The sequence below is a fragment of the Oryctolagus cuniculus genome, chromosome 17, assembly GCF_964237555.1.
Source record: "Oryctolagus cuniculus chromosome 17, mOryCun1.1, whole genome shotgun sequence".
Lineage (NCBI taxonomy): Eukaryota > Metazoa > Chordata > Mammalia > Lagomorpha > Leporidae > Oryctolagus > Oryctolagus cuniculus.
In genome coordinates this window covers 48,918,636-48,931,148 of record NC_091448.1, presented here as the reverse complement: position 1 = coordinate 48,931,148, position 12,513 = coordinate 48,918,636, and the positions used below count along the sequence as shown (strand labels likewise).

General features: G+C 58.2%; 1 protein-coding gene across 1 annotated transcript in view; it reads left to right on the top strand.

The window, feature by feature from the left end:
• Window positions 1–4,055: 4,055 nt before the first annotated feature.
• Window positions 4,056–12,513, top strand: part of TRPV1 (transient receptor potential cation channel subfamily V member 1) — a gene marked incomplete at its 5' end in the record, with an annotated part of 25,608 nt that continues 17,150 nt past the window's right edge. Inside the window, 8 exon segments of the mRNA NM_001082166.1 lie at window positions 4,056–4,223; window positions 7,844–8,163; window positions 8,797–8,966; window positions 9,072–9,224; window positions 9,650–9,790; window positions 9,938–10,236; window positions 10,933–11,112; window positions 12,407–12,513. The exon segment at window positions 12,407–12,513 is cut by the window's right edge and continues 52 nt beyond it. Of these exon segments, the coding sequence (NP_001075635.1) occupies window positions 7,877–8,163; window positions 8,797–8,966; window positions 9,072–9,224; window positions 9,650–9,790; window positions 9,938–10,236; window positions 10,933–11,112; window positions 12,407–12,513 (1,337 nt within the window).

Here is a 12,513-nt window from a genome sequence, read left to right as displayed (position 1 = left end):
CCCCGCCCTGCCTGCTCAGGCATCGTCCTCCTGAGTCCATCACAGGCACCTGGAGGACAGAGACCATCTTCACCCTAGTGCCTGCTCCAGGGTTGGGTGCGTCCCTAGGACAGAGGGTCCTACCTGACCCCTTCTCCCAGCCGTGATGAGATGCACAGGCCAAGTCCTTGGCAGAGAGATGGTCTCAGTACAGGGAAGCTCGTTTGCATGATTCATGAAACATTAAGCAAATCTTTTTTTTTTTTTCATTAAAAAACAATTAGTGACAGCCTCAAGCTAATGGCCGGATACTGCTCTATAGCTAGCAGATGTGGTTCTGAGAATAGTAATCCCTCTTGGCTGCCTAGAGCATGGACGGCTCTCAGGGCCTATTCACACCCAGTGTCCTGATTAATCCCTGGCAAAGCCCCGGGAAGCAGGCAGGGCAGGTGCCCTTGCCGGTTTTGTGGATGGAGAAGCAGCCTCAGAGGCTCTGCTAGCAAGCAGCTTGAGTTCATACAGCTGGCGTCTGCAACAGCTGCTCCCCTCAGATCCCAGAGCCATTGTCTGCCCACACGTGGGCCCTCCAGCTGCCTTTCTGCTTCTCGTTCCCAGTGCCTGCCCTAGGACACAGGTCTGCGAGGCAGGGATCAGCTGCATCTGCACCAGAACCCCCCTCAGCCTGGGTTGTCAGCTCCTTCCACCTCCAGAAGATGCTGGCCCCTGCATAGACCCCTGCCTTCCCGGGGGACTGGTCTTTCAGACGAATGGGGGCACCTGGTAACCGTAATGCAAGGGCCAAGTGCAGAAGGGAAGGTAGTTTCCTTCCGGGTGTATTTTTGCCATTGGGCCTGAAACTTCTGAAGCCACTTGAAATCTGAAAGCGTGGGGCTGGCGTTGTGGCTCAGTGGGTAATGATGATGTGATGCTGGCTTCCCACATGGGTGCCACTTTGTGTCCTGGGTGTTCCACTTCCAATCCAGCGCCCTGATAATGGCTTGGGAAAGCAGCAGAAGGTGGCCTGAATCCTTGGGCTCCTGGACCCATGTGGGAGACCTGGAAGAAGCTCCTGGCTCCTGGCTTCAGCCTGGCTCAGCCCCTGGCTGTTGAGGCCACTTAGAGAGTGAAGCAGCAGATGGAAGATCTCTCTGCCTTTCAAACAAATAAATAAATCATTAAAAAGCATCTGAAAGCAAGACACAGAAATCAAGGAAGTTACGTTCCAACATAAGATGTGGAAAGCTCAGGACACGACTAGTGGAGAAGTCACCGTCCTTGCGCAGGTCAGGACTTGGTGACCGGAAGGAAGTCGATGCCTGTGCAGGCAGGGGGTGCTCTGGGCAAGCTGATTGTGGAGGGGAGAGGTCCCTCTTGGGCTGTGCTTGGGAAGGGATTGTGGTCTTCCCCTGCAGATGGGAGGAACCAGGAATGGGCTCAGGGAGAGGACTGGGCCAGGCCCCTGGGTGAAGAAGTCGCTGGCTTGGAAAGCCCTTTGCATGCATGCTCTCATTGGACTTTCACAAAATTCATGAGCTTAGCATGGTTTTGTCTCTTTTTTACCAATTCGGAAATGAAACATGGACGGGGGATGGTTTGGGTGGAGGCAGATGAAGGAGAAGTCCGGGTCCAGGTCTGTGGGGGAAGGGCCTGGTGAGGAGAGGCAACCTCTCTCCTGTAGGCCTCGGAGCCCATGTGGCGCCCTGTAGACTGGAGGGACCCTGTTATACCTAAGGAGGCAAGCTTAGGGATGTGTGCTGGCTTCTTTGGAGGCAGAAGTCACCTCGGAGGTGAAGGGGATGGTTTGGGGGCCATGCTCACACCCACATAGTTAGAAGGAAAATGACCTCCCAGGACTTGGGAGTCGGGGAAGTCACTGCTAGTGTGTCCTTTCTGTAGAAGATGTCACATCACGGCATGCGCCCGTAAGAGTTAAAGGAGGGACGGAACAGATGCTGCACACCCGTGCTCATGGAGTGCTATTCACAATAGTGAAAGGTGGAAGTGCCCACTGACCCACGAGTGGACAAACAAAACGTGGTCATATATCCATGTAGAGGAATGCTGTCCAGGCTTCCCTGGGAAGGGACTTCTAACACCTGCTACCACACGGGTGAACCTTGAGGCCACCTGCAAGTGGAGGAAGACAGTCCCCAAAGGACAAGGATTGTAGGATTCCACTTCTAGGAGGTTCCCAAAGTAGTTAAATTCACTGAGCTGGTGCTGTGACACAGAGGTTAAGCTGCTGCCTGCAATGCCGGCATCCCATATCAGTCCCGGCTGCTCCACTTCAGATCCAGCTCCCTGCTGTTGTGCCTGGGAAAAGCAGTGGAGGATGGCCCAAGTGCTTGAGCCCCTGCCACCCAGGTGGGAGACCTGGGTGGAGTTCCAGGCTCCTGGCTTCCACCTGGTCCAGCCACAGCTGTTGTAGCCATTTGGGGAGTGAACCAGAAGATGGAAGATTCTCTCTCTCTCTCTCTCTCTCTCTCTCTCTCTCTCTCTCTCTCTCTCTTCCTCTCCATCTCTGAAACTCTGCCTTTCAAATAAATAAAATAAATGTTTTTTAAAATAGTGAAATTCATGGGGACAGAGTATAGTGGTGTTTTCAGGGGCTGCAGGGCGGGGGCAGGCAGCTGTCAAGTGGACACGGAGTTTCAGTCTGGGGAGATGAGAAAGCTCTAGAGATGGAGGTGATGATGGTTGTACAGGAATGTGAAGTGCTCAGTGCCACTGAGCTGCACCCTCAATACGGTCCATCCTGTAATTTTGTTGTATCCCAGTAAGGTAACATAGCCTATGTAACATAAGAAGGTGTCTGAGCAGGTGGGGTGGTGTGGCATGGGGGACCGGCCTGGCTTTCACACCCAGACCAGCAGAGTGATGGGGGCCACTGTCCAATTGCTTAGTGTCACAGCTCCTCACCTGTAGAATGGGTGTGGCTGTCTCTGCTCTCCTTCCAGGGTTGTGGCGTGGGCTGGAGTGCAGGGTGGGGGAAGCTCTGTGTGACCGACATGCATGTCCCCATTTGTACACTGTGGCTCTGGGCTCAGAGCTTGGAGCTGCTCCAGGCAGGGCCACCATGGGCCTTCCTGGCGCGTGGCGGTTTGTTTCAGGCTGTGTCTGACCTGTGACTTCCTGGAGTGTTTTTGAGTTCTCACTGGCAGCCGCCAGGCTGGTTGCTGCAGGGCACGGGGGCCTGCAGCCCAGGTGCACCCCCGGAAAGACTTCGAGCTTCTCGCAGCCGGGTTCCGGGAGAGCAGCAAGCCCTCTCGTTCCCTTTGTCCTCTGTCTGCCCTTCTCTCCTGCACAGTTAGGATAGAACCAGGCAAAGTGAGAAAATGGACACTCATAATTTCCTGGGTTCTGGGTTCACTGAGGAATCCCAGTTGAAAAAGGTAGACCCAGAGGGACACCTCCACCCCCACACTCTGGCGGGTCACTGTCCCAGGTTTGACATCAAAGGAACTAGAGTTTCCAAAGGGGGCTGGGGAGGGGCTGGTTCCAGGTTGCACAGGTCCCTAAACACCAGGTCAGGCCAGTGCCGTGGGTGCCACGGCCTTCCTGTTCCCTTTCCCCCTGGGGTACAGAGTGGCTCCAGCACCCTGGGGTTGACACCTCTGGCTGGGGAGGTGCATTTGTGCAGCCGTGGGAGTGGTGGGTTTCGGAGGCCGAGCGGTGCCCTCCCTCCCTGGGAGCTGAGGTTGATCCTGGGCCGTTTGTGGCTGAGTGCAGCACGACCCTGGCATGGCTGGAGGAGGGGCAGCGGCTAAGTGGTTTCTGAAAAAGGGCAAAAACGATGGGAAAAGCTTTGAGATCCTCTGGGAATCACGGCCGCCGCAACGGCAGCTGCTGCCATTGCTGGAAATGTTTGCTCAGGGCCAGCGGCTCCCACAGCCCACCCCTGCCAGCGCCACGGCCATGGTCCGGGGAGGGGCCCGGGACCCTCGAGGAGGCAGGGAGGCCACGCTTCTCCCGCGCCGGCCCAACCCTCCCTTTAAGTAGTACCCGCCTCCACGCTCACCAGCACCCACCAGTCTGGGGCGTGCCTGTGCCTCGCTGGTGAGTCCCTTTTGATTCTCGGTGGCCAAAGCAGACGGTCACCGCTAGGATGGCTTGGTAGCTGGCTCCCACCACCTTCCAGCCGTGTGACTGCGGGCGGGCGAGCTAGCCTCAGTGACTGCACCTGTAAACTGGGGATCATGACAGCGGCTGCGGGATGCACGAAGCCTGGCGAGTGGTGAGGCCCGGTGAGTGAGCACGGCGGTTCCTGCTGCCAGAGCCGATTAGCCTGGCTGCTGCACGGGAGCCCTCCCGGGTGCAGGGGCTGCAGCTGCTGCCCAGGCTGGTGCTTTCCAGTGCATCGCCTGCTCTGCGGGGTGGCATGGTGCGGGGCTGGGTGGCAGAGCTCTGCGTTCTGGTCCTGGCTCCCCTCCCTCTGGCACTGTGTCCACCCTGTCTGTCCCGTGGAGATGTTCAGCCTGGAGGAGGGATGAGGGTGAGCAGGGCTGGCAGTGGCCTCTCACAGTCACGAGGGGCAGGGAGGCACCCCAAGCCTGCAGGGGGTGGTGATTGGGGCAGAGTGGGAGTGGGAGAAGCATGCTGCCCAGGAGGTCTTACCTGGATTGGGGAGAGCACAGGGAGCCTTCTTCCAGAGGGTGGGTGGTGTCCTCTCTGACTCTGCAGTTAGGGAAGGTTGCAGTGGGAATGGCTGTTTACCCCATACCCTTGAGCCTGGGGTAAACTAGAACCGCCACCTCCATCAGTGTCGGCCTAAATCATGGCTGGAAGTCTCCCCATCACTATCCAATGTTCTGCGGTGACAGGTGCATTGCTGTGAGGCTCGTGGCCAGGCCATGACAGTCATCTTGTCCCTGTTCCTCCTCCTAGCCCAGAGCAAATGGCCTCTCAGTCCCTGGACCACCCCTGCCCCAAGAGTAGCTTGGTTTCCAGCATGCAGTGTGGAGCCAGGGCCCGTTGGTGTACGGACAGCCCACTGTGTGTGGGCTGCTTCTTGTCTACTGGATTTGGTTGTGTTGGGACCGGTCAGAGGAGGAGGCAAAGCCCCTAAGCAAAGAACCCCACTGGAAGGTCCCAGGGGCTCCTGCTAATGGGCACTGTCCTGTTGGGCTCAGCGTTGCTCATCAGGGATTGGTTAATCCTTGGTTTTGCATGCAGAATCATGAGAGGGGGGCCCACAGATGTTCCTGGGAGAGCCAGGTGGGGCCTGCATCTCATTTCTATTTTGCTTCTTGGGTGTGCACCTCCTGCAAGGTTTGTTGGAGCAGGAGGATACTTCAAGTGTGGGGCTTGTGCCTCAGCCCTAGGGTTGGGGGTGCTTGGTCTCATTGGCAGCCAGACCCTGGTGTGGGGTCTGGGGCTCAGTTTAATGGCTAAGACGGAGCCCTGAGCCTCCCAGAGAAATGGTGGAGTTGCTCTGGCTCCAGGCTGTCTGGGATCAAATCCAGGTTCCTCCTCTTGCTAACTGTGTGACCTCAGGCAAGTAGCACAACCTCTCTGGGCCTGTGCAATGTTTTCCTCTGGGAGATGCCGTGAGGGTCGAGTGAACGTGCGTGAGTGTGTGGAACAGTGTCATTCTGCACCGTGCATTTGCTCACACACATCTGTTACTTCTGCCTTCCGGAGCTTCCGTGCCTTCTGAGTGACAGCGGGTTCCCTACACTGACCAGTCCTCAGCAGGAAGTCATCTTCCAAAAGCACAGACTGGCCCCTGTCCCCATGTCTCTGAAGCTGCTCATGGCTTCTTCCTGTCTGTGTAATCACCTCCATATCTCTGTTCCTGGGCCATCAAGGCCCTTTCCCCTCCAGTCTCACCGGCCTGACCACTCAGCAGCCGCTCTGGGAATCCTGCCTACCTCCCTCGTCCCCTAGCCCTAGACCAGCTCATCTGTCACTCCCCTTCCCCCTTGAAACCTCCTCAGCTCTCTGACCCCTCCTGGGGCCCCACGTTGGCCAGCGCCTGATTTCTGCTGCAGATGGGAGCTGACTGCCCCCCGCACGGGGCTGGGCTCCCAGGAGGACTCAGCTGACCAACCATGTTAACGATGGGTTAAAGAAGTGGGTGAGTGGTTGCAAGTGGGGCTCCCCGGGCGAGGGGACGCTTCCTGCTATAGGGTGCCCACCTGGCAGGTGAATCAGAGAAAGACCCTCGCCTCTGTGAGAGCGAGAACGGGTCAACAGGAGGCCTGGCAGTCGGCTGTCAGTGCTGCCACCGGAGGGGTGGAGTTTGTTTCCTTGCAGGTCTGGGCACCAGGCCGAGGCTGGTTCCCTGCTGTGACCCCACCATGTGCCCTGGGCTTTCACGGCCTAAACTTTCACTTGAAAATGCGGGACTGGAGAAGCTGCCCACGCCTTCTGTGGCTGTTTTCCAGAGCCGGCTCCTGCCGGAAACTTAACCCCCCAGTTTCCCACAGACACAAGTACGAGAGGGGTCTGTGTGCAACGACTCTCATTTCTCACGCCGTGACCTGCACAGCTCTCCCTGCCCAGGAAGAGGCCACAGGGCACGTGGCAGATAAAGCAGCAACTCTTAGAAATTGTTAGATCCGGGTGGGCATTGGGTGCAGCAGTTAAGACGCCTCTTGGGATGCCCGTGTCCCACATCAGCGTGCCCGGGTTCAAATCCCAACTTCTCTTCTGATCCCAGCTTCCTGTTAACACCTGCACCTGGATACTTGGGTCCCTGTCATTCATGTAGGAGACCCTGATGGAGTTCAGGATCCTACTCTTGTGAGCATCTGGGGAGTGAACCAGCAAAAGGGAGATCCATCTGTCTCTCTGCTTTTCAAATAAAAATGAATGAGAAATTTAAAAATATGACAGAAATTGCTAGACCACACAGTAGACTGTGTTGAGAGGGCTCCAAGAGGTGGATGGACAATGAGCAGGGAGGGGGCATGACCAGCGCAGGGATTGGAGGGCTTTGAGGAGGGGGTGGCATCAGGACTGGATCCTGAAAGGAGAGGGCATCTGGGACATGGTAGGGATCAGGCAGGGAGAGAAGAAGGATAAAGCGCCCAGGCAGAGGCACCATGGGAGCAAAGGCCCCTGGATGGATGTGTGGGAAGCCCCGGGTGCCAGAGAGTTTGGAGTGAGACTGGGGGTGGGGTGGGGCAGCAGCCCACTCAGCTCTAGGTGTTCAGGCCCAATAGCCCCATGTCACTTAATGCCCAAAAGTGCAAATCCAGGGTGCTTGAAATCTGCTAACTTCCCGAAAATGACAACACACACACACACACACACACACGCACACACACACATCCCGTCCCACTGTCAGGATGAAGAGCAGAGGCAGCTGTACCTGAGGCTGGTGGCAGGTGGACGGACACCTGGCGCGGGAGGACTGCACGGTGCAGAGTGGGTGCCGCCCTGTCCTGGGGACACAGCGCACTCGGCTCTTTGGGGCTGAGTCATCCTCATCACCGCGCTCTTCCCTGGACACAGCCCGCAACGGCCATTCCTATTATTTCCCTTCTTCTGATCCCAGAAGGGAGGCAGTGGCGCCAATCCTCACTCCGCTGTTGGGGTGACTGAGCCCAGAGAAGACGAGGAGTCCATCTAGCCCAAGACCTCCCGTCTCTGCTGTCTATGGGCTAGGGTCTCATCTGCCTGGACCCCTGCAGGCTGATGTCAGTGTCTGCAGGGCCGCCCATGCACTGTGGCTCTGCTCACCTCTGGGGTCCCTGGGGTGAGAGGGACGGTCCTGAAAGCTTCAGGTCTCGGGGGCTTGGGTGGCAGCTGGTTAGACCCTCGGGATGTCCTGCTTCCCAGGGGCCCTGGCAAGGACACAGGCGCAGGTCAGGAAGTTCCTGGAGCTGGGAACAAACCCCTGCCTTGGTGCTGTCCACAGGCTGCATTCTGGACCCCTGGGGACGCAGCAAGGATGAAGAGATGGGTGAGCTTGGACTCGGGGGAATCTGAGGACCCGCTTCCAGAAGACACCTGCCCAGACCTCCTGGATGGAGATTCCAACGCCAAGCCACCTCCAGCCAAGCCCCACATCTTCTCCACGGCCAAGAGCCGCAGCCGGCTCTTTGGGAAAGGCGACTCAGAGGAGACGTCCCCCATGGATTGCTCTTATGAGGAAGGCGAACTGGCCCCCTGCCCGGCCATTACGGTCAGCTCTGTGATCATTGTCCAGAGGTCTGGGGATGGCCCCACCTGTGCCAGGTAAGTCTGCATCTGGAGCCCCTCTCCCTGCCAGGAGCCCACTGGCTCTGCTGGTGGCAGTCCCAGCCGAGGAGAGACCCTAGGGTAGTCTGGCTTCTGGGCTAAAGGCCATGGAACCGGGGAGCTGGGGAGCCTTCAGAGGTGGTCTGATCTGGGATCTGCACCCCTGAGGCCCTGTGGGTGGCCAGTGTGGGTGTATATGCTGATCCTAGCTGCCAGTTGACCACCAGGTGGCCAGGTCTGGAATGCTCACCAGCCCCTGACACATGGACTTCACATCTGCAAGTTCAAGGCCAGGGAGGGCACGATGGCTGGCTGGCTGCCAGGCCAGTGTGGGAGGCATTTTCACTTAGCAGGGGTCAGCCAAGCCCCTGCTTCCTGCCACGTCCAGGCTACAGCCTCCTGGGTCCCAGCTCCCAGCAGGTGAAAACTCCAGGTAGGGTGGGACAGAGCGGGGACACGTGCACCCCACCGTCCCCCGTGACACTGGTTTCCTAGGTGGTCACCCAGGCCGAGGGCTGGCTTTTGTGTCGGATGCTTTCCCCTTTGGGTGTGCCGTGGGGTTTACACACAACCCCTTGACAAGCTCTGACGGCCTCAGGGTGTGTGACGAGGGTGTGACGGGGTCCCCAGGCAGCTGTCGCAGGACTCCGTGGCAGCCGCCGGCGCCGAGAAGCCCCTGAAACTCTACGATCGCCGGCGGATCTTCGAGGCCGTGGCCCAGAACAACTGCCAGGAGCTGGAGAGCCTGCTGTGCTTCCTGCAGAGGAGCAAGAAGCGCCTGACGGACAGCGAGTTCAAAGGTGGCCGCCCAGAGCCCTGGCGGCGCTGCGGGGGGGGGGGGGGGGGCGGGGAGGGGATGCCCTGCCCGCCTGCCCGGCCAGCTCTCACCCCTCTCTGTCTTTCAGACCCTGAGACAGGGAAGACCTGTCTGCTCAAAGCCATGCTCAACCTGCACAGCGGGCAAAACGACACCATCCCGCTGCTCCTGGAGATCGCGCGGCAGACGGACAGCCTGAAGGAGTTCGTCAACGCCAGCTATACCGACAGTTACTACAAGGGTGAGGGGCTCTCTCCAGCAAGCACGCCTGGACCCCGAGGACACAGAGGCCTGGGCCTCCTCACTCCTCCCAGCCCCTCCCTCTCCGTCCCAGCTGCGGTGTTGGTTCTGAGGGTGCCTGCCTTTTGCATCTGCAGTCTCCTTCCTCGGTCCCGAGAGGCCCCTGCGGAGTTAGTGGTCCCCGTGCCTCTGGTCTCTCTCTCTCTTCTACTGTTCCTTACCCCGGGTGGCTTCCAATCTGGTGTCTCCCATTCGCAGCGGTCTCTCTACTCCTGCCTCAGGACCTCTCTTGGGCTCTATATGAGGACCTTGGTCAAGTCCCCTGCAGTGGGGTCATCTGGGCATTTTCTGTCCAGCCGCTCCTGCCTGCCCAGGCCCCTGTCTGGGCACTGTGGTCACAAAGCCCACAATATGAATCCTCCGCAGGCCAGACAGCTCTGCACATTGCCATCGAGAGGCGGAACATGGCGCTGGTGACCCTCCTGGTGGAGAACGGAGCGGATGTCCAGGCTGCGGCCAACGGGGACTTCTTTAAGAAAACCAAGGGGCGGCCTGGCTTCTACTTTGGTAGGGAAGACCAATGGGCAGACACTTGGCTTTTCGACCTTTGTCAAGGGGAGGCTGGGGCAGAGGCGGTGGGAGCCGGCAGCCTGGTGGTATAGAGACCAGCCCGTCCTGTTCCTGAGGCCGCCGCGGGCCCTGTGTTGGCTGCAGGTGAGCTGCCCCTGTCCCTGGCTGCGTGCACCAACCAGCTGGCCATCGTGAAGTTCCTGCTGCAGAACTCCTGGCAGCCGGCGGACATCAGCGCCAGGGACTCGGTGGGCAACACGGTGCTGCACGCCCTGGTGGAGGTGGCCGACAACACCCCCGACAACACCAAGTTCGTGACGAGCATGTACAACGAGATCCTGATCCTGGGGGCCAAACTCCACCCCACGCTGAAGCTGGAGGAGCTCATCAATAAGAAAGGGCTGACGCCGCTGGCCCTGGCTGCCGGCAGTGGGAAGATTGGGGTAGGGGAGCTGGCGGGACCACTCTGTGTGGGTGTCAGGGGAGAGGGCGGCCTGCTCCCTGTGGGTGCCTGGCCTTGCCACCACTGTGCATGCGGTGCTCTGGCTCTGGCCCCCGCAGCCTGTGGGGCTGTTACACGACTCAGAGAAACCCAGCAGCACCCAGCCTGCAGGAGGTGGCCACTTCTGATTTCCACCTCTGATGTCACTAACACGGAGGGGTGGGGTGGGTACTGGGTTGAGTCTGGGATGAAAGAGAGAGCTTGGTGTTTCTCCCTGACGAGTCCTGGGGTGATAGTTTGGCACCCCTAAGCCAAACCAGGAGCCTGTGGCTGATGCCAGGCTGCAGAAGGCCAGTGGAGGGGTGGAGGGTTGCTGGGCATTGGGTAGGTGGGTGGGGTTTCTCAGTCCCAGGGGATTCTGGGAGCTGTCCCTGTTTGTAGGTGCCCCTGGCCTTTGGACATAGGAACCTGGCTTTATGAGTTTAGTGTCATTCCTTGTGTCTTTTTTTTATTTCTTTCTAACTTGAGGTTTTTCCAGAATGGGCCACAGTGAAGGCACTGTGAGAGGCGGTGGGGGCCTGGTGGCAGGTAGATCTCAGGCATGGGCTCTCCTGGGGCTTGTCCAGGGTCTCTCTCTGAGCAGCCCTGTGGCCGGGCCCCTGGCTGGCCTCTGACCGGCTGCTGTGCCCCGAGGCAGGTGCTGGCCTACATTCTGCAGCGGGAGATCCTGGAGCCCGAGTGCCGGCACCTGTCCCGGAAGTTCACCGAGTGGGCCTACGGGCCTGTGCACTCCTCGCTCTACGACCTGTCCTGCATCGACACCTGCGAGAGGAACTCCGTGCTGGAGGTGATCGCCTACAGCAGCAGTGAGACCCCTGTGAGTGACACAGCCGGGGAGGGCTTCAGGTCCCGCATACCCCAGACCTAGCCCCGCCCTTGGTCAGGCTCCACCTCTCATCAGTGAAAGCCCAGGGTCCCATATACCCATTTATCCGCACTGAATGTTTTAAGATGATCATTGTCCTTTTAAAACAAAATCATGTCAGAAGCACAGGATCTAGGAACAGCAACCCTCTTCTTTATTTATTTTTCAAAGATGTATTTATTTGATAGAATTACACACACACACACACACACACAGATAGAGTCAGAGAGGCACACAGAGATTTCCCATCTGCAGGTTCATTCTCCAGATGGCCACAACAACCAGAGCTGGTCCAGGCTGAAGTGAGGTGCTAGAAGCTTCATCCGGGTCTCCCATGACTCGGCAGGGGCCCAAGCACATCAGCCATCCTCCACTGCTTCCCCAGGTGCATTAGCAGGGAGCTGGGTACAAAGTGGGGCAGCTGTGCCCATATGGGATGCCAGCACTGCAAGTGGCAGCTTAACCCACGGCACCATAGCGCCGGCCCAACTTGAGTTTTTCGTAGGAGGGCCTTCCCATATTAGGATCACAGCCTATCCTTCTAGATCTTCCTTTAGCTCCTTCCTAGTCATTTTATGTTTGGAACTTTAGTTGATCTAGAATTGACTTTTGTATAGACATGAGACAGGCATTATATTTAAACTATGTTGGTCCTAAATGAAGGTCTTAACATCCCTTGTTGAATTCTCCATCCTGCTACGACTGCTTTGAAAGCTATCTCTTACTCGTGCCCTCTTTCTAAGGTGACTCTCCAAGCTCCCAAGGCAGATTTGGGGGCTGCACCATGGCTTGCACCCCAGAGGCTGCATTTACAGGAGCAGAGATGGGGAAGGGAGGGACTTGGTCTGCTGGGCCATGCCGGGCCCCACGTGGGCCGCCCCTGCTGGACTCAGCGCGGGATGCAGAAGCTCCTTCCTGCCTCCTTCAGCCCAGCTGGGCTCTGCTTGAGCCAGCCTCTTCCCATTATTATGGGAATAATAAGGACGCAGGCTCTTGGGAGTGAGTTATTAGTGATAATGGGCAAAAGAGGCTGGGCAATGCTGTGGGCCCTTAAGTGAGCACTCAGGGCTTGTCCAATTTCACCCCTTTCACCATACCCTGGGGACACCGAGGGCGGCTCCCTCAGTGAGCCATGGCAGAGCTGGGGCCAGACCCCTCTGACCCTGGTCGTAACGGAGCTGGGCGGTGGGCGAGGTGGTTGCTGGTGGGGCAGCCCGCTAGCCCCACTTGTCTTTGCTCCCCTTAGAATCGCCACGACATGCTCTTGGTGGAGCCACTGAACCGACTGCTGCAGGACAAGTGGGACAGAGTTGTCAAGCGCATCTTCTACTTCAACTTCTTCGTCTACTGCCT